The sequence below is a fragment of the Chironomus tepperi genome, unplaced genomic scaffold, assembly GCF_022539635.2.
Source record: "Chironomus tepperi strain 1889 unplaced genomic scaffold, CSIRO-AGI_Ctep_v1 contig_260, whole genome shotgun sequence".
NCBI classification, from domain to species: Eukaryota; Metazoa; Arthropoda; class Insecta; order Diptera; family Chironomidae; genus Chironomus; species Chironomus tepperi.
The window spans coordinates 656819-683097 of NW_027226382.1; the positions used below are offsets into that span (position 1 = coordinate 656819).

Below are 26279 nucleotides of genomic sequence, written 5' to 3' on the forward strand. Positions count from 1 at the left end.
AATTAATACATCCTCACCTGACTGAAGAACATCAAATTTCGACTCCTCCATACAGATCCCTTCGGTGTATGTCTTAAAATTGGCAGATAATATTTGAAGAACAAATGTTCAAAAATCAATATAAATACACCCAATATCATTCCTAAACCAAGAAGAAGGAAAACACCAGCAACAGCTGCGACGCCAAGAGGTCGTGGTTGAACTATTTCAATTTCATTCTCATCTCGATAACATGGTAAACCACCATACCATTTCTCAACAAGTATATCCAAGTAGCCATTACTTGAATATTTTGCAATCAATGCAGAAATTGATTCTTTGAGTGGAAAGCCTTTGCTCATGCCAATAGCATATGTATCTTCAATGAAATTCTCTCCGATACGACGTAAATTACATCCATGATCGCAACCACGATAATAATCTAGTATTGGTGTGTCAGCCATCAGTAAATCGATAGTTCCATTCCTATATAAAAGAAATGTATTTTTTTGTCATAAAAGTAGTAATAGCTGTCATAATGCACAGTAAGGATCACAATTAATCAGATTTTTAAGGATATAAAGATTATTACTTTAATCCCTGAATTCCTTCATCAATGCTATTAAAGGTGTACTTTTTCATGCGCTCCCAAAGATGCTTATCATTACGCTGAACATACGATTCAGCAGCTGAGGCTCGTGGAATGCCAACACGTTGTGTCATGAGCTATAAATAATATTCATTTTTTATTTATGTTATCCAGTTATGACAAATAAAAAAAATGAAAATATTCATCATATGATATAGAAAAATGTCTCACCGATGTGTCTTGGATACTGGCAGCATTGTGGAAAAATAGTCCAGCAATAAGGGCGGCTGTGAATGTATTATGAAAAATGTTACTTGAATTATTTATGGTTGCACGTGTGTGTGGTGTGAAAAACTTTTCATTTTCATTTAAATGTTGGCACTTTTGCTGCAGTTGCTTTTGGAAGCAAGCAAGTCAGCTTAAAAAGTTTAAAATATGTAAAAGTTGTTAACTTTTCATGACATCAATTACTTAATTGAAGAATGTTGTAATGTAAAATTTTAATTTTTAATTGGATGTACAATTAAGTCAGGAAATTTAATTGGCTGCTCAAGTTGTATCATTTCAATTAGTACTTTAGGAATCAATCATCAAACAGAGCAGAATAATTAATCATCCACACAAATTCTGTCGATATATATTATAAATTATATAACCATTGATTTTACCCCAAATTCATTTACATCTCGTAACAGATTTATCAATTGTAAATCCATTAATTATTCCACTTCCACTTCATGCCAATATTTATGTAAATTAATAAATTTTTTTAACTTACCAATATTGGCTGTATAACTGGCAATAAATATTACAGAGAAGCCACCCCACACATTAATGAGAAATTTATTCGGCCACGATTTTGGTGCTTTAAATGCCACTAAGTGACCAAACAGCAAACCCCACATCACCCAAAGCGCTGTAAGGGATGAAAAATTTAAAAAATTATTTAGTTTAAGATTTGACGTGACATCGAGGGTGTTCCTTAGAAAATTTTTGTCAGATTCCGTTCATCTAGTAATGTTTTATGAACTTATTATCCCGAACAGCACAATGTGTTTGCTAGGGCACCATTGCATCGCCGTACCAACGGTAAGATGCAAAGTTACTCGGATTGCATCATGACGACACATTGTGCTGCTCGGGAGGCAATATTTGGCTCAAATTTGGAATAAGATGAAGTGATTCTGACAAAAATGTTCACAAGAACCAAAACACCGAAATAAAAGAGACAGTTAAAGTCATAGAGATAGAAAGATAGATAGTTACTGAAATGAAGAAGGAAACATCATCTTAACATTCACAGATATTGCAGAAATCTTCATAACATTTACCCAAAATTTGATATAAACTCACCCGATGAGAGACTAAAGTTTTTACTTCGCTGTCTGCCCCAAGGATTAAGCCCAAATGGGGAAAGCCATTCATAAATCGCAACTGCAATAGCAGTCAGATTTAGCCAAATAAAAACAGCTATCCACAATTCGGGTGAAAATGGCATGAGGAAGGCCAACAACGGAATATCCGTCTTAACCTTTGGAGCTGCAAGCAAAGATACACCGCTATGAAAATATGGCGCACTAAAGTCAATCACTTCCGCACGTGTTCTAATGTATTGCGTGAGAATTGTTTTAATTCAATATATTGCGTGTATTGTTGTGATCAAGAAGTTTTGTAGGATGACGATTGATGGCGTTAACGTTATTGATTACGTGTAGATGACGTGACATGGTGATTTTTTTTGTGAGAAAGTAAGGAGAAAATTTATTAAAATATTATGAATTATATATGAGTTGGAAATGAGGTATTTAAGCATGCAAATTTTGGGTCACTTCTGTTGCCCTTATTCTTTTATAAATTTACACAATCTCTTCTATAAAGCCACAAAAATCACCTTCTTAAATGCCTCATTTCCCACAAAACGAACCACTTCAAATACTTTACAAAGGTAAATGATTCAATTTCTATTAATAACATAAAAGTCAAATTTACTTTGAAACACTCAATGGTGCAAATGACATATCAGCCGAGCCAGCTACCAAATCACCGATTATTCCATTCCATTGAGATTGCTCGTGTTGCTTTTTATTGAATCTTCTATTACTTCTTTCACGATCAACTTTATCTCTTTCTCTCAATTGCTCTTGAATGGAACCATGAGTGCGATTGAATTCGTGTGATGATGTTTGAATGCCTGACTTTCTGCTGATGATTTGTTTTGATCCAAAAAGTTCATCGCCAACGATATAAAGGATATAACCGAATCCAAGTTCAGACGCAATATTATCCAATAAATCCATTGATAAGCCATAACAACAACGAGTTCTGTGAGGATGAATAGAAGGAGATGGAAAATGTATAAATAATGAGCATAAACTTTTAAGGGTCTGTAAAATGAATGATTTTTTTGCTGACACTGCGACAATAAAGATTCAGATACGAGATTCTCTTTCCCTATGCAAAATTTAATGACGTAAGTGTCCTATGCATTGTCTGACATCCTTAAATCTTGAAAAATCATGAAGCAGACAGTAAAAACACTCGAAGCTATCATAAAGCATTAAAAATATTGTTCACATAAATTCAGAAACTTTTTCAAAGTCTGTAGAATGTTTAGACCTGCCTAAACACAAACATTTCTCGTGACGCCAGACATATTTTGACCTAGAGTCTTTGTTATGACATCTGTAAAGATTAAATGTATTATGTCATATTCAAGGTCTCGATATTTCTATTCCAACTCCTTTTTTCCGTATTCAACATCCATAAATCTTAAGTTAACAGTCAGCCAAATCAAGTATCAAAATAAATTGCCCATGTGAACAAAAATTCTTTCAAGGAACAAGCAAGCGTATCGAACATCGTAAAACTTATATTCTGTGTTTCTTTATGCAGACAATAAAAAGTTATTCAATCGCTATGAATGAATGAAAACCTTCAATGGGCTTAAATTTTGTTTTCGTTTGCTTTTCTATTCATTTATCTTTAATGTCAATTTTATTTAAGGCAAGTAATCTCTAATGAGTGGATGTTTTCACACAAAATGATGAATATTGTGAAGTCTCTTTCAATGTTTTTGAAATAATATCTTTGGTAACTCAAGGAAGCAGAATAAAACAGCAAGAATATATTCAAATTACTGTTGATACCCGAACAGATAAGGAGGATTTACATGAGTATACTTCCAAAATTTAACATGATTGAGCATCATTATCAGGTTCATCTAGGTGAGTATACTCTAGAGCTCGAAGCCGACACATTTGAAGTCCCATTTCAAACCTAATCGACTTGAGTCAACTATACGAGACTCAAATCTAGCCGAATTGAGCAGACTTGAGTCGATCCAAATTAACTCAAGTCTAGTCGATTCGACTCAATTTCTAGCTCTGTTATACTCATTGACTATTATGGACTCAATATATTATTGACTACTAGAGTATCGGGAGCGCCCGAGGCGCCCCATCTTCAGAATTTTCAGCTTCACATAGCTTCATGTGGCATCATATTACACACACGTTCCTCCTGATAACCCTCAATATTTGGCTTCACATAGCTTCACACGGCTTCACATTAGACCCCCATTCCCCCTTTTACCCTTCAATTTTTGGTTTCACATGGCTTCACAAAAGGGCTTCACTTGGCTTCCGTTCTTGTATCAGCAAAGGAATTGGGTGTTTATAATATAGATTACGCTTTGATTATTTAGAATTCTTAGTATTTGAAAGAATGGCATGAAAATCACAAAAGACAAGAGATGAAGCAGTCATTTGAAAGATACAATTCATTTTTCGAATGAGATTCCTATGACTGCCTTTGTCAAGCGTTTGCCTACTTTGAATCTCTCGGGAAATATAATCAATTTTGAGGCGAATGATTTGGGACGGAAGAGCGATAAATAAGAAATTTTCGCTTCTAGGCTTATTTGATGAAACAAAACACAAAATTGATTTAGAATTTTCGATTCGTCCTTGACTCTATTAATGAGTGTAATCATTCAATAAAATTTAAATTGATCGAATTTCGGATGTGGAAATGAGAAATGATTGTTTAAGCTTCGGGGCTCAGAAATAGAACGATTTTAATGGAATCTTGTTATGCTTTTTCGTTTTATATCAAAAATTTGTTATCAAAAAATTGAAAATTGGAAGGCATTCGATTATTTAATCTTATTTTATCTCTAGGTTAGTTCCTTCCCCTTGTTATTCTGTTTCTGAAGGAGACAAAATATGAATTTTCCCATTTTAATACGGAGTATGTGAATTCAACAGTAAACTAAAAATAACATTAACCCCTATTTCAAATCCCACAAAAGACAAGATCAAGAACAAGAACGTAACCATCTTCGTACAAAACTTAGCAAAACTTTTCATCGCTAACCAAAAAACAAGTCGAAATAATGGAGCAAAAAAGTTTTATATTTCCATTGCGTCACGAATTTCATGTCTTCATGACTTTTCCTATTCATATTATTCTTATTCTTACTTGTAGGAAAGTTTGTCGTTTGATTTATGATCCTCGTTCATAGGGATTTGATTGCCATGTTCTACAGCATCTTCAACAAAACGTTCATTCGTCTCAATGGAATTAAACATGATGGTTAGATTATGTTTGTCTGTAAGGACATAAATATGATATTCAGAATTATAAGTTAGGATACAATAAGTTTGAAAACTAATTAAAATAATTTAATATGCCAAAAATTTAAACGAACCAGATGTCGGTAAACGATGACATGGAAGACCACGCAAGCATAATCCATCCTCATCGAGATTCGATTCCATAACAAATGGTGGCGATAAGGACGTAACAACGCGAAATACACTTCGAGCACGAGCTGACAAACCGGAAACGACAATGTCACCGCCAGGCCTAGATAAAATTGTGATAAAAAAGCAGTCACATAATAAAAATCACTACAGCCACATTTATGGGTTATCGCACTTACCATACAATCGTATCTAAATGAACTTTCCTGCCAAGCACAAGACCAACTCGCCTCCATTTTGTGCTCTCGGGATTTGTTTGTGTTATTGTCGATGATTTCATTGTGTTATCTCTACCACTGTGTCCTTCGACTTTATTGTTGGTCGGAACAAGATTTAAAATTTCAAAATTTGATATTAAAGCTTTCTCCATGTTACCGCTGGGGAGGGTTTTACCCGATAAAGCTAAAGTTACAGCTTCACGTAAATACCTGATGGGAAAATTAAGAATTACATTAAATTAAAGGAACTGCTTTATATGATTGACTGGATTTAAGTGTAGTAAATTAAGAAATCATCCACTCTACTTCCAAAATAATAAATTTTCTCTAATTTTCTGGTAAAAAGATAAAGTTTAAATTGCAATGTCTTCTTCTCATGGCCCCTATAGAGCTTGCCAAAAATTAAGAAAAATTGGAAAGTTTTACTAACCTCGCGAAAACCTCCGAGCGCTTCAAGTCGTTTCGATTTGGTGAACCAAAGCATCCGCCTTTATATTGAGGAATGCCAGTAACTTTAATCTTATCCTGATTATTACGGATATTACCGCTACTAGGGCTACTTGTTATACTTCCGCCACGTAATATGTTTGGCGACCACCAAGTGTCTGGTCGCTTTTTTAATTTAATTTCTTTTTCATCGTCGCCATTTGATGGCACGTACGATGTCTTCTCAAGTTGTTGGACGTTTCTTGAAATTGTTATATTATATGAATTATTTTTATGACTAAAATTATCGATATTGCTTTTCATTTCAACGTCGCTGGAGTGCAATTGTTGTGTTTTTAGGCCACTTACGTGTTCTGTAGTTTTACCATTAATATTTTTAATTAGATTAGTATTATTAAGACTACTGTTAACCAAAGTTGAAATTGAACTATCATTTAGGTGAATTTCTGTTGTTGCTGTATCTTCTGTTGTCGATTCCAAATTCTCATTCATTTGTGCATCACGCTTGAACTTTTTTCTAATTGGATTATTACGATTGTTAACATGAGCTTTACTTTTCATTTTATTGTTATTGTTTCTATTACTAATATTTTCACCATAATCATTATAATAACTTCTTCCACTCCCATGACTCTTTCCATTATATTCATTATTACTGTTTCCAAATTTTATCTCTTCATTTCTCTCTACACGCGCCCACGTGGACGCAAAGAGTCTTATAGCTGAACGTACAAAAACACGATCAACGTTCATTTTAATGTGCCTCAATGCTAATAAACCCACTGGAAAGTCTTTAAAATGATGAAAAAAGACGTGCGATGAGATGTTAAATTGAGGATGAAAATTATCAGCACGTTTAGCTTTTGAGTCATTTGAGGTATCAGAATAATTTTCTAAATCTAAATCATCACCATTAAGTTTTGGTGACTGCTGTGTTACAGTTCCCGGTTTTTGTGTACTTGTACTAGTACTTGTAGATCTGGTGTTGTCAACTTGACGATTTGGTGCCTTACTGCTACTAACTTTCAATTTGTCAGTAGATTTTGATGTCGTGGTGTCCAAACGACGGGTCGAAGTTGATGGTACTGTAGATGTTGCTGATGTTGCAGGATTTGAATTAGGTTGAAAGGGATTGATTTTATCGTAATCATAATAAACTGCCTCTTCATCCGTCGACTCATCAAAATCACCACCACCGAAAATATTTTCAGGAAAGTTATCATCATCAACATCCATACGGTTTTGATTTGGTCGTTGTTGCTCATATGGATCGTAATAAAAAGCATTAAATTCATTACTATTGATATTTTTTATGTTCAAATTGTTGGCAGTTTTCTCATTTTCGATGCTACTGACGAGATCATCAGCAAATGTCTTGCTGCTTTGCAAACCATCCTGAGACACTTTCTTATTAGTATTATTATTTTTATCAGTCGTCGTAACTTTCTTTTGATCCTTTCGTTTATCTTTTAATGGTATAATGTCTGCTACTGTACTCTCATGTAAGTTATTTCTATTACTTCGTGGATCATCGTTAACAAATTTTAGTGCCTCACGCTCATCTATAAAAGATTCATCACTAGGCTTCCGTAGACCGATGATGTGATGAAAACGGTTGGAATTAATTGATTTATATTTTGTCTGATTATTACGACGATTATTATTATTTGACGACTGCTGTTGGTGATATTGGCGTGAATTCGAATTTTGTTTTTGCTTACGATTCATAAAATCATCATAATTTCCTTTACTGCTCGTTTGCTGCTCCCTATCATCATTCGTCATCTCAAAAGCTTGAAAAAATTCTGCTGTTGAACTTGTATCCGCCCATATCCATATGAAATGCCCTCCTGTCATTTTTAATCGTGTCGCTTCCGACATTATACGTCGTGCTACATTCAGATCACATAACAGTAGAACAATACCACGTGTTGAACGGGATATTTTGGCAAGTTGCCTATGGATGAAATTATAAAAATACCTAATGATAATTACAGTACATTGACGGTTTGGGATTAACTTTTTTGATATCCTTGATAAAACTTTTTGATCCTCTGAAGGATTAACAACATCTGAGGAAACTCATTATTATAATTATACTGACCTAAAAACTTCATCTTTATTATCCTTGTTGTTAGATAATGGTAGGATTGTTGGAGCTAAGGGTGATTTTTTTAAAATTTGTCCCAGATTACCGCCTAGCACCATTGTTGATCCAATATCTGATAACACGAAAAACGAGTGCCAATGTGTCTGGAATGGGAAATAATACAAATTAAAAGGCATCAAATGAGATTGATTTTTCTGAACATGTTTGCGAATAGCACAGGTTGGTTAATCAGTCCGAAATCCTTACCATATCGGGGTGACTATGACGAAGTATAAGTGGCAAGACTTGATGCCAAGTTAATGCCAAGACTTGATTTCGTATGGAAATTAAACCGAACCCGACACCAAGTCAGAGATGATCCGGCCTGGTTCCGAATTTCTGATCGATTAACCAATTTGTGCTACTCGATGTTGCTGACTTGTCGACCAGTAAACCCCATATAAATAGAAAACTTATTAATATTCATCGCAGTTGACTTCATAGTAATCAAATAGCTGTTCCCACTTAAACCAAATTAAAATTATCCGCAAACATTTAAAATGAGTCTTACATCTCGTGGATTTAATTTTGCATTTCCAACCACTCATTATAATTTCATTTAAACCTTAACTTCTAAGGATGATAATAAAGGCAATTAAAAGAAAGTAAAATCGTTCGTAAAACATGAGCAACACATCCTCATTATCATTACAGATGTTATCACAAATGAAATACATACCTGTAGAAAAATCGCTCTAATTGCTTCCAAAATTTCCTTTGCTGATGGCTGTAAAGTCGCTTGTAGGTAATTTTGTGTCTATTTTATGTTAAAATATTCAAACAGAAAGGGAGAGAAGGAGATGAATGAAAAGCTTTTAGTTATGAATAATTTATATAAAAAAAAGATGTGTACAAAAAAGTTGGCTTTGCATCCACACAAAAAAGAAAAACTTATTTGTTCTGCTCACGGCAAAGACGTGACTTTGAACTTGATAAAAAGTCATGAAAAGATTTTAATTTTTTAGTTGAAAATTTATTCAACTGAAAATGTAGGTTAGAATAATTTTGACCTGGTTTGGATATGTTCATGTTAGGGATTGTTTGGAAGTTACGTAACGCTAAAAATAGATGTTTAAGACCCTTTCCTCTTATTGTAATGTTAGGTAACAAAACCAAATGAATCAAAATTTGAAATCTGTATTAAATTGCAAATCCCTTGCATTTAAGCCATAAGTGGGCAACCTGTGTGGTATCATGTGCTGTTCCGTTCGAGGCTTACCACCGAGGTGTGCCATGAAAACCAAATGGTTGCCTCCTACTGACCTTATCGTTGCGTAGATTTCAAACGTTCTGCGATCATACATTTTTCGTCAACCAACAAGTACATGCCATTTCAATGCCGTATTTTCAAAAACTATACAGCGTGATTATGAACTAAATATGAGGCACCGAAACTAGAACTAAAATATGTTCTTTAAATTAAAAATTTCAAGTGATGCAAAGAGGAAAAAGCTTGGAAAAAGCATTCGTTGCATAACTTCAAATTATGAAAATACAACACACACGTGTGTGCCATGACGTTGGCTATACATCAAAAATAAGCTATTCACTGTGAATTTTAAAGGAAGTACATACACTGAATCACTTCTCACATTCATGTACACAGAGAACAAATATTCAAGTGAATGAATGACTAAAGTTTTTTTGTGGTAGAAAAATTATATTCCTGTTTACGAGAATGATAAAAAGGAGCTTATTATAAGCATTCATGCTTTCTTGTATGTAGGTGGAGTCCTTGAAGTGGTTTATTTGTAACACAACTTAACTGTAAAGAAATAAAAAACTCAACCCCGAGGAAAGAAAACAAATTGCTCCAATTTTTCAATGCTTAAACTTTTTTATAATCATCAAGTTCCTGAATTATGTATTATGAATGTGCTGACATACATTATGCCATTGACTGTTCAATGCATATTGGAAATTCAATCTCATTCAATCAATATTTTCTTCTCATATTGTGATGAATAATATAATTTTACGTGCACTTGATTCATGCCGTATATGACGAAAATAAATGAGTTATTTTTGCAAGAATTTTTAATCATTATTATGAGCACTGCTGACAGGAGATAGGGAATACTATGCCTTTGCTTCAATCAGTCTCAATATTCACTTGATGGAATATTTTTAAGTAAATTAAAAATCAAAGAATTCATTCAAAATAACTGATGATTGAACATAATAGGTGTAGTAAGGTTGACAAAGGGTTGATTGGATTTATGTGACTTAATTTTGAAGATATATTGACTGCACAATGCATTCACTAAAGTACCGTTACGTCACATTACAAACAGTAAGATGTGAAACTCCCTTAATAGCTGATTTTAACCTATTTCACACTCAGGTTACCGTTCGCCGGATTGTGCTGCTCAGGATATTAAAGCAATACTCAATTGAAAATAGATTCAAATGCAAAAAGTCAAGAGAAGGAATAACGATTGATATCAAAACAAACTTGAGCTTGACTACTGAATATTCAACCATTTTCTAAAAGCTCAGATGCTCAACTTCCTGTCCTTAGCAACTGACCTTCAAAATACAAAATATTTTCATTACTTTTCTTCTATTTTCTTACGACTCTATTCATTGCTATGAACGAACATAAAAGAATCAAGCAAAAAAGATTGATCCTAAATGTGAAGCAATAAAAGCAAAGTCATTTGCCCTCCAAAAATGGCCATCATGATTAATTTACTTTTTATCGATTTTTGCTGTCTTTTCAATGAGATTAAACAACTTAATGTCGCATCATATGCCATACAGAGAAAAGATAACATAGACTTGAGAATGAAAACGAATGAAGGAAATGAATGATGCATTAAGCTATTGAGTAGATTCAGTAAATGAAAGCAAGCACAACATACATACAAACAGTCACTGAAAGATTTCATTGAGAAATGAAACAAGAAATAAATGAATGGAAAAAGGATGTCATTAAAGGAAATGATTGGAACAGACTATAAAGTTCTAAATGTTTTTCTAGCTTGACGCTCATTGTAGACTATGTTGAATAAGATAGACTGAAGTTAATGAATGTAAGCTTCAAGATATAAATGATACTAAATTGTATATCCCCGAGCGATGAAAGCTCCTCAACTGAGCTTTTTATGATTCCGACAAAGCTCTTTTACTTTACACTAAATGACAACCACCTGAATGTGGCAGTCATGTGGATGCCACACGAGTACGACTTAGCGAAGCTTTTAATTGGGTGTTCATCAAAAGAACTTTAGCGAAGCTTTTTAAGCTCCATGGCAGAGTAATCGTCATTTGTGTCGCACGGGATCAAATCTTTTGCTGTAATTTAAAATCCTTTCAAAAATTCCAAAGAAATACATTTGCATCTTGTATTCAGCCTTTTTCATTTTCTTATGAACGTTGTCAAGTTTATTTTAGTAACCTTTTTAAGCTCATGGGACTTCCTTGAAAAACACATTCATTTTATAGCAGAATGAGGATGTACAAAGAAGCTAAGAAAATCATGTCATTTGGAAAGATTCATAGATGAACAAAGAAGGAAAGCAAACCATTTATTGTGACATTTTATCAGGAAATGAATGCTGAAATGTCAGTTATTTGGAAAACTGGTTAAACTTTGGAACAGAGGAGGGCAGAGGTGGAAGCCGACATTAGTCGATTGAAGATGGCTTTAAGTCGACTAAAGATGGCTTTAAGTGACTAAAGCCGCAACTAAATTAGCTACTGGCATTGACGGCTTATCTATATCTTGGATATCTATGCTACCTTCAAAGTCGTATCAATTTGTTGTGCCTCTTTAATATCAACTAATCAACTATAGCTTTAAGAGTTCAAATTACCTAAGTCGGGTTACGCAGTGGTATCGAAATCGACATAATTTTTCACTTTAAGTGGTATTTTTTTCTACGCAGTGGTATCGAAAAAAAGAAATTTTTTCAACACCAGTAACTAAAAAATTCATTTTTTCAAGTCGGGTTCATTGATTCACCAAAAGTAAATCTTCTTGGGGTTTGAAAAATGCTGAAAATTCAAAAGTAAAACCAACAAACAATGAAAGCAAATGACAAACAATATTTGATACATTTGATGTTGTTGCCATTTTTGTACATATTTTCTTCGATCGATTATGTAAATCAATTTGATTTATGTCTCATGTGAACTTAAAAGTAATATAGAAATGCTATGTTTAGAATTCAATCAAAATCAAAATTCATTAAGTCAGCAGATTCGAATTATTTAAAATTTTCTTGTGTATGATTTCGTCAGAAGTAAAGTATTATAAAGTATTTAGAATTTTATGACTAATGACGAATTCTACTATCAGTAATTTAAGCTGAGGTCAACATTTAAGGTCATCTTATTCATTGCTCAGTTATGTTAACAATTTGGAAACTTTATTTACTTAAATTCAGTATTATGTCAATTTTGAATAAAGCAGAGTTCGAAGTTGACTCAGGTTTTATATGAAAAAGTCGACTTTAGTAAAATTCATGTCGATTTTGAGCTCAAGATTACGCCAAGTGACTGACAGTTGGCTCTTCTCATCGCCATGATTGTAACATTTCGATATGAATGCGATGGTCGGATTTGTCATACAGTCAAAGTTTATAGATGTTAAACAGATTTGAGTCGTTAACTTCTCATATCTTTCTTAGATTAAAATAATATCTTGGTTTACCGAGATTTTTCAGTCACAGAAGGAGTTAGACAATTTTGAATTTCAACTGACAACTTTAATTAAATACGAAGCATTGAAACCACAAAGCACACAACCTGAATTCAAAACAGAACTAAGTGATTCCCTTAACAAACCAAAGTATATACCTGTAGCTTTAATAAGCTTTTATATAAAATACAAGCAATTTCACCATTATAATTTCTTATATAGTTTAAAGGTAAGCATATAGCATAATAAGTAATTTTCCAAAAGAGATGGCACTCAAAAAAGAATTAAAATTTGTACATTGTCATGTTGAACATTTCATAATCACTTTCAAGTGGAATAAATTTCATTTTGCAACCTTCATCATTCCTTTTTTTCTCATTTCTCTCTTTTGCTTATTTCCTCTTTGTAGGTAGGATGATAAATGTTAGATGTCGTAAGGCATCAAGAAGCACGATTATACAAGAAATTATATGTAATGTACATGAAAAATGCTTTATATAAGGTCTTAGCTCTTATTGGGTGATGTAGTTGCACGAGAATATTTGTTGTTCCACACAACATTGTTTGGAACAGTGGTGGGCAACCTGTGTGCCGCAACACTAATGTGTCGCCAAAAATTCTTGTAAATGCTCTAAACCGTATGCAGTTTATGGTTTTGCGAAGAATAAAGGTTGTGCAACACTAGTATAGAACTTAATCCATCCCATCGTCTTTAAACATTCATCAAATTCCACCTCATTCTACGCAATTTTCAATATAGATCAAGTTGTGGATAACCTTAAGACGAGTAGGAATAAGAAAATGCGAGAAAATATTCTTCTTGTTTTCGTGCTTTAAGAAGCTTATTGAATGTGGAAAATTTCCTTCTGTGGCTGTTTCATAACACTTAAAGTTGCTTGAATCACTGAATTGACTAATAAAGATTCATACTTCGTACACAGCATTCGAATGCCAACTACATAACCTCATAAAAAGTCATTTGTCATCCTATACAGCAAATCAATTTCCTACATATGTCTCTCAATCAAAATTCACAATCCATACATGACATGATTATGATTGACAAGAAATTATCAAAATTTACCTCACTGTTTTCCTGCAACTGTGCTGTTCCTCCTTTTGCCCATAATACAGGCACTTTCATAGCATTTCCAGACAATGCAATTGACCTCGCCGCCTGTCCATCACCAACAACAACAATTCCACTGATTGGTATTCCATCTATTTGATCACATAATGCTGTTAGGACTTTTGCAGAGAATCTAAATTGAAAAAAGGAAAGGATATGCATATTTTAGGTAATATCTATTTTTATTTTAAGACTAATATGGGTTAATATAGTGCGATATAGCAAAGCACGAAGCATTAGACTAATTAAATTTATTTCCCTTTTCCATTTGCAACTTTGTGTGCTAATTTAATCAAACTTCTTATTTGAGGCTATAATGAAGTGCAGTATGCCATTATGTCTATGCTTGTGGAAATAATTATTTCTTACATCAAAAATTGACTAAAACTTTTTGACTCATTAGACAGACATAAACAGAATTGTATTCTTATCGATGCAGAGAGCATTTTTGGGAATTTACAAGTTTGTCCAATTAGTCTCAGTTCGACAGTTCGAAGCGAGTCAGATTTGTTCGAGCAGTGCTGTTAACAAGGTTAACTATGTTTACATTTTCTAATGGTCAATGTCATTTGGCCTTACAGTCCACCTTGTTAACATCGCTCTATCAAATCGGCATTATTGTAGCATTTACAAAAAAATTGCCAAAAGCTTCTTAGATATCCACACTTTACCCGAACAGACAAGGAGCATGCTCATGAGTATTCTTACAAAATTGAGCATTCTTAGTTATGCTGATTTAGAATACTCATGAGCACGCTCATTTTTGGTGAGTGTGACTATTCGTGGTGGATTTTGGTAGGAGGTCAAGGATCACAACTGATTTGTACGACCAGCGAAGTAAGTAAGTAAGTGACTATTCCCTGTTAAGGATATCTTGGGGTAATTGAGCATTAAATGAAACCTTTAGTTATTCAGATCATTGAGATCGAGAGCTGCGCTAATGCGTTTCGAGGCTGATGATTGTTTAACTAGTGAAGCTGCGCGAGACTAGATGATGCAGTGAGTCGTGTTTCCCCTGCATATGATTCGAAAAAAAAGACAGGTCGATTGGTCGATAACACATTAATTAGGTACCGAATTACGAAACCATCAGGCCACCAGGCCACTTCGACTGACATCAAGCATTAACTTTGCAAAATATGACTTTAATAAAATTAATGGCAGCTGATTTAAATACCTAAAATGCATTTAATGTCAAACAAATCCTTTTGTTTCATAATACAGCAGTTTTTCTTCCTCTTCATCATCATTATCGCCATCATCATCTCCCTTCAAAGAAATTTTCTTCTTTTCATGCGATTGAAAAGAGCTTTGAACAAAATCCCTCTGCAAATAACGACATTTTGAGTTCCTAAAGCTTTTTTTTTTTCCTCTATCGTAAAATGAAAAGGGGAATGAATTTTACACAAAATAGAGCTATTAAAAGGGAGAAGAGAGATAAAACCTTTTTTATTCACATCTGATGAATACGACAAACACTAAAACATGTGAAATGGCAATAAAAATTATTACATCGATGCTATAAGACCAAGGTCGAGTGAGGAAAAAAAAAGTATGTAAATTGAAGCTTTTGCACCTATTTTTAAAGTGTTTGAAATAAATTTTTGTTTGAGTATCCCAGAGAATCCTTGATGTACAAAAGGGAGAGAAAAAAAGTTTTGAGCGGTTAAAGCAAAAGCGGAAGTTATATGAAAGATAAGAGGATTATCCTTGTGGAAAATTTTGAGTGGTTTTATGAATTTTATGGATAAAGTTTCAAAATGAGATTAATTTATAATTATAGGATTGTTATGGAAACATTGCACGTGGAATAGTAATCATTCCCGAGTGCCATAAATGAGGAAGGCTCCTCCATGGAGCTTTTAAGACTCTAACTGAGCCTATAATTGGCTTTGAAATTATTTTATCCATTTGGCATCCATTAGGCTGCCAAATTTATGCGGCTTCTATTTGGTGTTAATTACATTTGTGTGACTCGGGATTAGATCCATTTAATAATAAATGTGAAACTGTATTCAACCTTCAAAACCTTTTGGATGTTCTTTTTTAAAAGCCACAAAAGTTTCCATAAAACCAACACCACTATTTCCATTGAAAACAGAAGACATATCCAACAAACATTACAAGGGATTATACAGTAACGATAACGATTCCATTTTACAAGATTTTCAACTATTGACGTGATAATGTTGAATATTTTATGGAAGGAAATTGCGGTTTACGGAAATAAGTTTTTTTTTTTGTTTGAGTCATTTTCAGCTACACGATCGTTTCAAACTTACAAAACTTTTATTAATCATAAATTTCAGTCTTAAGGATTTTGTATTGGGGTTTGAATGAAAATTTCGAAATCGAGGGAGAGGATAAGAATGGAATCAGGAACAGCTTATGCTGTAGATTTTTTAAAAACAATTCAAGAATGAAATTGAGTATTTTCCATGAACTTCTCGTTTTGTTCGCAAATTCTTTATGGGATTGTTCATAAATGATGTCTAAGTTAGACTTACTCGAGTAGCACAAATCGGTTGACCGTTGAAAAATCCGGTCCAACGGCGGCGTGACTCTGACTTGATGCCAGATTTGATTGAAATTCTGAACCATGCCTTAGTCACGTCGTCTTGGAACCGGATTTCATCACAAAGGACTCATTTGGACTTAAAGCAGGCTTCATTAGTGTTGATAAGGAGCTTTAGCGGAGCCTATAAAGCCTCTGGGTCAAGCCTTCTACATTATTGCCGCTCGTGAAAGCTATTCTAAGTGCAATACAATATTGGACATCATTAATAGATAATAATCCTTATAAACTTTCAATGCTAAAACAGATTCCATCTTCGGATGCTTGAATTAAATGAATCTTCCTTGTTGAGATTTAAATTATGCATTATTTCAGTAATTAATCCTAGTAAAATAAAACTTAATTTCAAAGTTTCTCTAGAGATTATGTTAAGATAGAACAAATTTATTTGCTCTTAACTTTTGTATGCACACCTTTTCTAATGAAAATTAATATGAAACCTTATTTTTTTTTCTGAGTGGAAACTTTACTTATAAGACTACAGAATAATTAACCTCTTCTATTTTAATGGCATCATTAACTCTGTCATTTTACCTTGGATCGTGTAATGAATATCATTCGTTTTGGGATTAAAAGTTCGAAATAAACTGACCGATTTTATATCCTAATTATCTAAGGATTGCTGATTTGATGATGAGAATATAATAATGTCAATAGATGAGTTTACATAAGATACACGGAGGAACAAAAAAAGAAAGGTCTCCAAGAGCATGGATATATTTATTGACACCAAATTGAAGCCGTCAGGTCAATTGACTTCCCCATTTCATAGGACACAAATGAAGACGGCTTCGTTTGTTTCGGTTATTAACAGCAAATAGAAGTTGCCTATCATTCCGAACATTCCGAACTAAATGCGGCAGAAGTTCTCCAAGGAAGTAAGTATAGTAATTCCGGTTTCAGACGTTCTCTAAAGATAGAACAAGGCAATAGGTGAATAAACGTCCCAGCCAAGGGAGTAAGTAACTAAGTATGAAATTGCCTAAAATTTGTAGGCATTCATACAGATGCTGCATGGAAGTTGCTTGATATTATTAAAAGAGCTTTAACAAAACCTTTTAAACTTCAAGGCGAAGTCTTTTTCATTTGTGTCGCTCGGGAAAGCAAAAACAAGTTGAACATTCTGATTGAATTTTAAGATTTCGGGATATGCTTGAATGTCATGGGAAATTAAATGAAATTCATAGTTTGTTCATAATCTTATTTGTACTTTAGGGTACTTTAATGTTCAAGCTGAGCTTTGCTCCACAAAAATTTTAAAACTTATTTCTCCTTTATTGGAATTGTTCAAAAGCTTTCAAATAGAAAAATAAGAGGAGCTGTTCAATCAGTAAATGTACTTTATGCATTAAAGTCCGAAACCAATTTGCTATCAAACGAATTTCTCTTAAGGACAAAACAATGTTATTTAACTATTCCAGATTAATAGATACCCGTTAAGTGTTGGGTGAGAATTGATAATCACACCAGTTCACGAGCATCTGCTTGGACTTTCAAACTGTTCTCATCGCTGATTGTATAAGTGCCAATATCATCCCTTTTTTACTCAATTTTCTACTCTATTTCGATTTCAAATCTATTGAGAATAAACTTTTCATCCTTCCCATTGTGTAAGATCAGAATGCTCCAGGGAGCTTTTTTGATAACATCAGAAGTGCTTTGGAAAGGATGAAGTCGAAACAAATTATAACAAATGAATTTAGAGTGAGTTTACCAATGACTCCATTGTATAAAATTCAAACAAAACTTTTGGTCAGTCTGTCCCTATCCTAAATAAAAAAGTATTAGTCAAAAACTCCAACCACAACAAAGAAGGTTTTCATATTTGCCTTTTATTCCACATAAGCAAACAATCTACTCCTCATCTGCTTTATTTTCATTTTTACTTCTTCTACTTCTTTTGATCCCCTGTGGTAAATGTAAATTCAGTACATGCACGAAATTGATAGAAGTAGGAGAAAGCTGAATTAAAGTACATTGTTGTAACTAAATTTCCTCTCCACAACCATTGTCGCCTTCTTATTATTTTCTGTATAACTTTAATGTTGTTAGCTTACCAATCTGTGTCAATTGGGAGCGAAGTGATTTTGTTACAATGTAAATAGGCGTATAGGCCAATACATGTACTGCTCTATTGCAAATCTTGTTTATTTAGGTTTCAGTAATTGTTGGAAGTCAGCAAGCATAGATGTTAAGTAAATTGGAAAAATAAAATTTGAATAGATATAATGAAAAACATTTACGGGCCGGCAAAAAATGATGAGTACGAGGAAGAACTAAAAAATAATAATATGAAAAAATATAATAATAAGGAGAAATGCTATTGAATAAAGATTTGTACAAGTACTTGGGTCCAATTTGAGTTTTCAAATTAAATTCGTGACACCCCTAGTCAATTGGGAGCGAAGTGATTTGTTAATTTAGGTTTCAGTATGTTGGAATCCAATTAAATGAATAGATGAAAACATTAAAGTCGGACATGCAACATTCAAATTAAATTAAATTCGATTAAAGTCGGACAAAAACAATTTAATTTCAGACACAAGCCACTAGTCATTTATCACTTTCACTTCCTATGCCTTAACATTTCCATTTTTTATCTAATTTTTTTCTTCCTTTTCTCATTATATGTGAGGTCCTCCCTCTCAGCAAGCAGCCTCAACTCATCCAACTTTTCTAATATTTCACAATTTAATTTCTCATTTCGATTCCCCACCCATTTTCTTTCTCAACTCATGAGAGTAAGGATACATATCCAGAAACTCAATAATAATTTTTTTTTTGTATCATACATCTACATATATATGAGAAAAAGTTCTTATATGTTTCTAGTCGTAGAACAATAAATGAATGCTGTTCTAGGCTACTGAATTATTTATGAGAATTAATTCATAAATCACTGAGTGGATGACTTTGGGAAGTTACTTTTCATCCAAAAAACAATTCTTATAGAATTTCTTTTTATTTCTGTTAAGGCTTCATTCTTCGAATTTTTTCTACTTGATATTTTTATTGTAAATAGAAATGTCCTTAGAATGATTCATTTAGAAGCTTCTCAGAAGATCATATTGAATTGATGAAAGTTAGGTTATGAGTCATGACATTAAGCCAAAGGGAGCATCTATCTTACTTCCATAAAAAAGAAATTACTTCCATTAAGAATATAAGGAAGTCGTGCAGCATCGTACAATGTTAGATTTATAAGTAGATAAGAATTTGTTAAATAATTTGTTTATCTTTCTATCTAATTCCATTGTACCCGAGAGGACATGTAACTAATTAAAGACTAGCTATTTACTTGTCCGATAGTTACTAATTACCATGCCAATGAACTAGCTTTTGAAACTTAACCTAATGACATTCTTGGAACATTCCATATAACTAGTTAAAGTCTAATTAACTTTTTCTCAGGTCCTTAAGGTAACTAAAGAGCGAGGAAGACCAAAGAACTTCTGGATTGGATGTGTTGAAAAGGACGCTAGAGTCCTTAATATTCCGAACAGGCATTGGGCCCTCGTGCGCCCCAGTTCCATTGGAAGTATAAGTAATAAGTAGGTAACCTCAAGTTCCATTGACATGTTAAATGGCTAATTATATAATGCCTAATACAATACATCAACTACCTATGTATACTCGGGATGTAACAGAAATCTAACAAAATCCTCCCAAGGATACTCAAAGTATATTGTAACATGTATGGCAAAAATAAAAAAGGGATGGAAAATTTATGGACGTAAATATTTACTTTAACACCAAATGTTGATATAGGAAAAAGGAATTGAAATACAGCAGACGTTTTAAGTTTTCAAGGTTCTTTTGTATTCCTAAATCATGGGGTAAGGGCGTGGCTATTTCTATATTAAGTCATTTTATATGTAAAGTAAAGGTAACGTTTGGGATGTATATAGCTTTAAATTCATCCCTAAAGCTCAATGTTATGTATATTTTGGATACATCATTTTGTGCCTGAAGTTTGGAAAGTAATTTAAATTTTTATCGATCTGTGCTGATTTATATCGCACTATAAAATCCAAAATCATGAACTTACCTTCCATTTGCCGGGAGATCAACATAAATTGGTCTTAGTGGAGGTCCTGTTGGACTGCTAAAAACATCTCCCATATCCAAAAGTGTTCTGGCAAGGACACGTCCCCAATTTTTAATGCCACCACTTACAGCTACAACAAAATAGACAGCATCTGTGCGTTCGGGAAATATTGGATAGTTATCATTTGTCAATGAGGATGATGAGGATGATGTAATTGGAATTTTAGCATGTGTCAGGGCTTCAATTTTTGGCTCATTATTATTATTCTTTGATTCTCCATTGGCATAGATTATTGATGATGTTGATATTAAAGAGATTAGTAGGAACGGCAACAACGGATTATTTTGAGTCATTTTATCGTCTATGACTTCCTACTGACGCTGAATGTCGTAAAGAAGTGACATAAAATATTAATTTTCAATATTTTCTTCCACTTCCTGTCTATTTACAGTCAATCGATATCCATCGTTTTTTTAAATTTATATTTATATACACCAAATATATTTTTGGAAATGCGCTAAATGACTGTTAATGGATGTTGATTTAATTAATGAATTTATGCTTTTTTTTCTGGGCTATATCAATTTACAATTATTCCAACAATTATGCCGACAATGACTCATTACCGTAACCACTGTCTATGCCGTGCCTCATTCTACATTCAACATTATCGTCCTCAGATTGATGCGCTCTTGTTGTTAGCACAGATTCATTTGTTGCCGTAATGATTCAATTTATATAAAATCATTGTTCCATAAATGTGAATAAAAATGCTTTTTTGAGTGATAAAAGAAGAAAGCTTTCCCTCATGAATATTTGTGGATGATCCTTCATTAACAATGAATCAACGATTGTATTATGTTGCACATTAATGGACGTAACGGCTGAATACGATTTAATTTATATCAATTTAATTTGTTTCTGTGAATCCCTTAATGCCGTGCTTTCAATATTGATTACAGATGGAAATTAATTTTTAATGATGACAAAAGAGGAAGAAGAAAAATAAAGCATAACAAGATTCTCGTATTTCATTTACAATCATAAAAAGGATTATTTTTCTTTCTCCTTCTTTCGCTCGTTTTCAATCTTCCCATATACATTCAAATTGAATATGATTCCCATTTGATGATCACGTCCAAAATTATTGACTAAAATGAAAAGAAGAAGAGAAAAAAAAATTATTTTCATTCACTTGAAAAGAGAAAGGAATAAAAAAAAAATCTGACAGAATAATATAAAAGAATCACATTCTTTTCCATTTGTCGATTGCTTTGTGTCGATTGTGCGCTGAGAATTAATGAAACGAACGAGAAATACGACTGAACAAAAAGAAGAGAATATTTTTTTTATGAGTATGTGAAAATGTGTTATTGCCTATAATACTTTTCGACATACTAGATTACAGAGTTGGTGAGTTACGGAATTTGATTTCTTGGCTTTCTGTTGACATCATGGATTATGTCTGATTACTGTTTGGAAAAGTGTTTATTTTGTGGAAAATTTCTATGGTATATACAATAGTATTCTGATGTTGGATATAAATAGGAATTTATTTTTTTTTGGGTCATGAAAAGGTTTCCTGTATAAATCAGCGATGATTTTTTTGGCGCCGATTGTATTAAACTTAACTGTGGAACGGGATGTAGTTTGGAGTTTTATCCAGACTATATGTATCCTACTTAACTAGGATTATTAATCATTCAAAAAAGCACATTTTGTGTTTCCGTTAACATGACAACTTCCGAGTTCCCTAGTGAATATGATGTGCTTCTCGGGCATGAGATTATGTTTGAATTAAATTAAAAATACCTTCAAGCAAGCAAAAGCATGCTCGTGAACGCTCGTGAGCATTCAAGAATGAACTAGTATCAAGTAGATGAAGCTTTTGTAAGCATGCTTTTTGCCTGTTAAGGACAAGCTAACATTGAATATACTAATAAATTGGCTATAAAATCAACCCTGTCAAAATATATAAGCCGATAGCTTTAATACATTGCCTTACAACAATTTCACTCTCGCAATTCCTCATAGCTCATAAATTTGTACAATTTTATCGTTGCACACATATACTAAAGCAGAAAGTCATTCTATAAACGGAAATTGTGTCGACGATAATCGCAGATTTTTTCGCTATGAAGATTTGAGCATTTTCTTCAAAATTGAATGTACGCAATTTGTCTTAAGAGGCTTAAGGATTATAAAAAAGATTTAATTTGTTATGTATTATATCCCGTGCGACACATGTGAAGAAAGCTTAGTCTTGGGGCTCTTGATGGCTCTGCCAAAGCTGTTTCATACTCTTTCAAACTTAAACATTAACACTAAATGGAAGCCGATCTCATTTGACTGTCACAAAGAGGCTATTTCTATTAAGTTAATAAAAAAGCTTCAGTGGAGCCTTGAAAACTCTGGTACGAAGCCTTCTTCATTTGTGTCGCTCGGGCATATACATATTCATATCGAAGTTCTTAAGGTATTCCGAGGATTTAATTGTTGTATTTAAATTCATACCAATTTACAAGTTTTAACATCTGCGCTATATTCTTGATTAAATTCTTCATACAAATGCGTTGCTTCTTCATATTTATAATACTTCCTCATTTATACTATACCAAAATATTTGATAATTTTATGACAGTATTATTAATATTTTATTAGCAGACAACATACATTTCTCTGCAGTAATTCATGATGGAAATTAATAGTGTGGAAATGTTGCGAATTTTTCTTCCATAACCTGAACTTTACATTCATAAGCTTTATGATTGCGACAATAATTGGCTTTGAAAAAAATTTAATTAAAAGTCAAGGTCTGGTTTTGGTTTTCATGCTGATGTTGCTGTGTTCTTAGTTATTAAGCATGAAATATGTAGTATCATATTTCATTTGTAATGCCTATAAATTATTTTGTTTGATATTGGCATCCAATAATTAAATCAGATTTTAATTAAATATTCATACAAATGTCATTACATAGCATTGATGGATTGTTAAAATAAACAAACATCCATTAATTCTGTTTGACTATCAAAATTCAATAATTACGAAAACAATTCTAATTGCACACAAATTATCCATGTAATTTTTGACTGTCAGCTAATTCGGAAGGCACATCAATGAATCCAGCCTCAAACCATAACAGAAAATAAGCAATATAATCAAACATGCTCAATTTTGTGACCATGATCATGAGCATGCTTCTTGTATGTTCAGGAAGCCGGAATGAAACCGTATATCAACGAGTTAGTATTCAGGCCAGATGTACATAATTACGAGGCCAGAATCCGTGTTTTTTATCAGTCAACAATTTCACATGAATGCTTCATAAAATTTCAAATTACAAAACTGTGTAAATACAGTTTGCCTTACGCAGTTTAAGTATCTATATTGAATTAAAATCAGAATCGGATCATTAACCCGTTCTTTACTAGCGTAACTTATATGTAACGCTAATATTTTCTCTGAATTCTCTTTAAATATCAATTTAATTGGCTATTTTATCAAATGTTATCATCCATTAATGACTAAACTTGCTTATTTACTAACTTACAATTTGCAATTATGTAAATTAGTGAAGTTAATTAAATTTTAGTTTTGAGTCGTAAAATGAGTGATTTTTAAACTCAAAATTTTTGGGTTTCAAGTCATATTTTAAACATGAAACCGAAAGATATATAAAGTTCATCATTAAATGTTATCAAATTTAACAAATTAACATATAGAAACTTTAATTAAATACATTAATTTTTGTCTGATAAAAAATGTAACATAAATGTTACGCCAGGATTTTGACGACAATTTGCCTGTTACATATATGTTACGCTAGTATTTTGAAGACTCTTGAGTGAAAAATTTTGAAAATATTTAATTAATAATTTAAAGCGATTCAGCTATGATTTGAGCTGTAGTTTTTTTGTGGATAGCTAACTATTATGAAATAGAAGTTTTAAAAATATAATCACAGTGTATTATCAGTTTTTTGTGGAATTTTTAATAAATGAAAATTTTTGGTGTAAAAATATGAGGAGAAAATTTGGAAGTTGATTTAAGCTATTTTAAAATAATTGTTGACTTCTCATAATGTTTCATGTGATGAACTAAAGTAAAAAACACTTATTAATTAAAGTTTGAAAGCACGTCAATGCATAGTTCAAGAAATATGACGTGCAATGTGACAGTGAATTTTTTTCAGGATTTTATATTTCTATGCGTAATGAAACATTAAAGTTTAACTAATACAGCAGTAAATGACATAAAGATAACAGTATATATGCATTTTTGACTTTAAATGCTAGGGAAAGGACAAAATTGGTGAATTAAAATTTTCTATGGAGGAAAAAAAAGTGTCGGTCAAATACTAGCGTAACATATATGTTACACTAAATTTTTGTTAATTATACGAAATTGGTACACTTAATCGCTCCAATTTCTTCGTAAACCTTATTTATTAACTATAATTTATCAATTAAATACACTCCAAAGTCCTAAAAAACTCCGTAATTAACGGGTTAAATTTAAAATTGCCTCAATTTTCCGATTTAGAAAAATCTCTTTCTTTTTAAAGCCATCAATTTTGTTTAAATCATCTCGACAGTATGTCACATATGTATTATTCAAAAGTCGAATCTCACATAACTTTCTTCTCATTTATTCAGAATCAAATTTAAATGTCATATTAAACAAAAATAAATCCTTTATTCACATATAAACTTCATGTCTCACTCAAATGCCATTATACTTAAATTTCAAAAGCTTTTCAACTTTGCCTGTCTCATCCTTTTTTCGAAAATTGTTTTGTTATTTTTTTTCAGTTGCTTAACGTTAAATGATTTATTTATGTGTATGCTCATGGCATAATCATATTTTCATAATATATTCGGTTTTTCGTCTCTTCTGGCATGTTTTTGTAACTGAATGTTTGTTAACGTGCCATATTGGTGAAGTAGAAAATTGTTTTGCTACAATTTAATTCCTCGTGGAAAACTTTTCAAGTTACACAAGTCTTCTTTTTCTAAATTTTATATAAATTTTAAAGGTTTAGCTGCTTTAGATCAATGCACGAATATTTTTGAAATACACAGCACAATCTAATTCTGGCCTGTTTCATTAGAAAGTCACGCAGTCGACTCAAAGGTTCCGGATTCAATCTCATGGAAAGTCTGGCTGAATTCGAGTGCTTTTTTGATGTTACTTCAACTTTTTTTGTGTGATTGGTTGAATAAATTGTGGCTAGGTATGCTGCATTAATATATTCTCTGTCATGCAGAGTGCAGAGTTAAGAAAAGCAAAACGTCCATGGGACACAACCGTCATCACGACAAAAACCATCGTCTTCAAGAAGGCAACATATTCAATGAATCGATCATTAAATCCGACAACAGGGTAGCTTGACACTGACTTGGCGCCCAATTCAGTTCAATTTAAGCACTATATGCCACCACACCAGAGTCACGCTTAACCGACTTGTACTATTCGGGTTAGCAATTTTTCAACATCATTCTAGATACATAATGGAAACTGTTATATTATGTTATTATAATAATGTAAATATTTTTGATTACATTAGCTGATTTGCCTTCGAATTTCATAAATTATCTACAGTAGGAAACAAGATTTTTTTGATTCTAAGAAGATTTCTTATACCACAGCATACATTTTGCCGCCTTTCTCAATATTATCCCGAGCGACACAATTAAAGAATGCTTCATTGTGGAGCTTTGAAAACTCCGTTAAA

At 32.7% G+C, this 26279-nt stretch overlaps 1 protein-coding gene across 2 annotated transcripts in view; it reads right to left on the reverse strand.

Annotated features, from left to right (window-relative positions):
- LOC139091747 (uncharacterized) overlaps positions 1-26279 on the reverse strand; it is a 43325-nt gene that overhangs the window by 2565 nt on the left and 14481 nt on the right. For both annotated transcript variants that reach the window (XM_070641916.1, XM_070641915.1), the window contains exons 2-15: positions 20543-21693; positions 13875-14052; positions 8825-8902; positions 8101-8249; positions 5980-7953; positions 5511-5759; positions 5277-5434; positions 5048-5177; positions 2558-2890; positions 1922-2172; positions 1347-1484; positions 800-855; positions 572-705; positions 18-465 (exon numbers count right to left, since the gene is read on the reverse strand). In XM_070641916.1, the coding sequence (XP_070498017.1) occupies positions 18-465; positions 572-705; positions 800-855; positions 1347-1484; positions 1922-2172; positions 2558-2890; positions 5048-5177; positions 5277-5434; positions 5511-5759; positions 5980-7953; positions 8101-8249; positions 8825-8902; positions 13875-14052; positions 20543-20895 (4629 nt within the window). In that variant the 5' untranslated portion in view covers positions 20896-21693. The remainder of the gene's footprint in view (positions 1-17; positions 466-571; positions 706-799; positions 856-1346; positions 1485-1921; positions 2173-2557; positions 2891-5047; positions 5178-5276; positions 5435-5510; positions 5760-5979; positions 7954-8100; positions 8250-8824; positions 8903-13874; positions 14053-20542; positions 21694-26279) is intronic.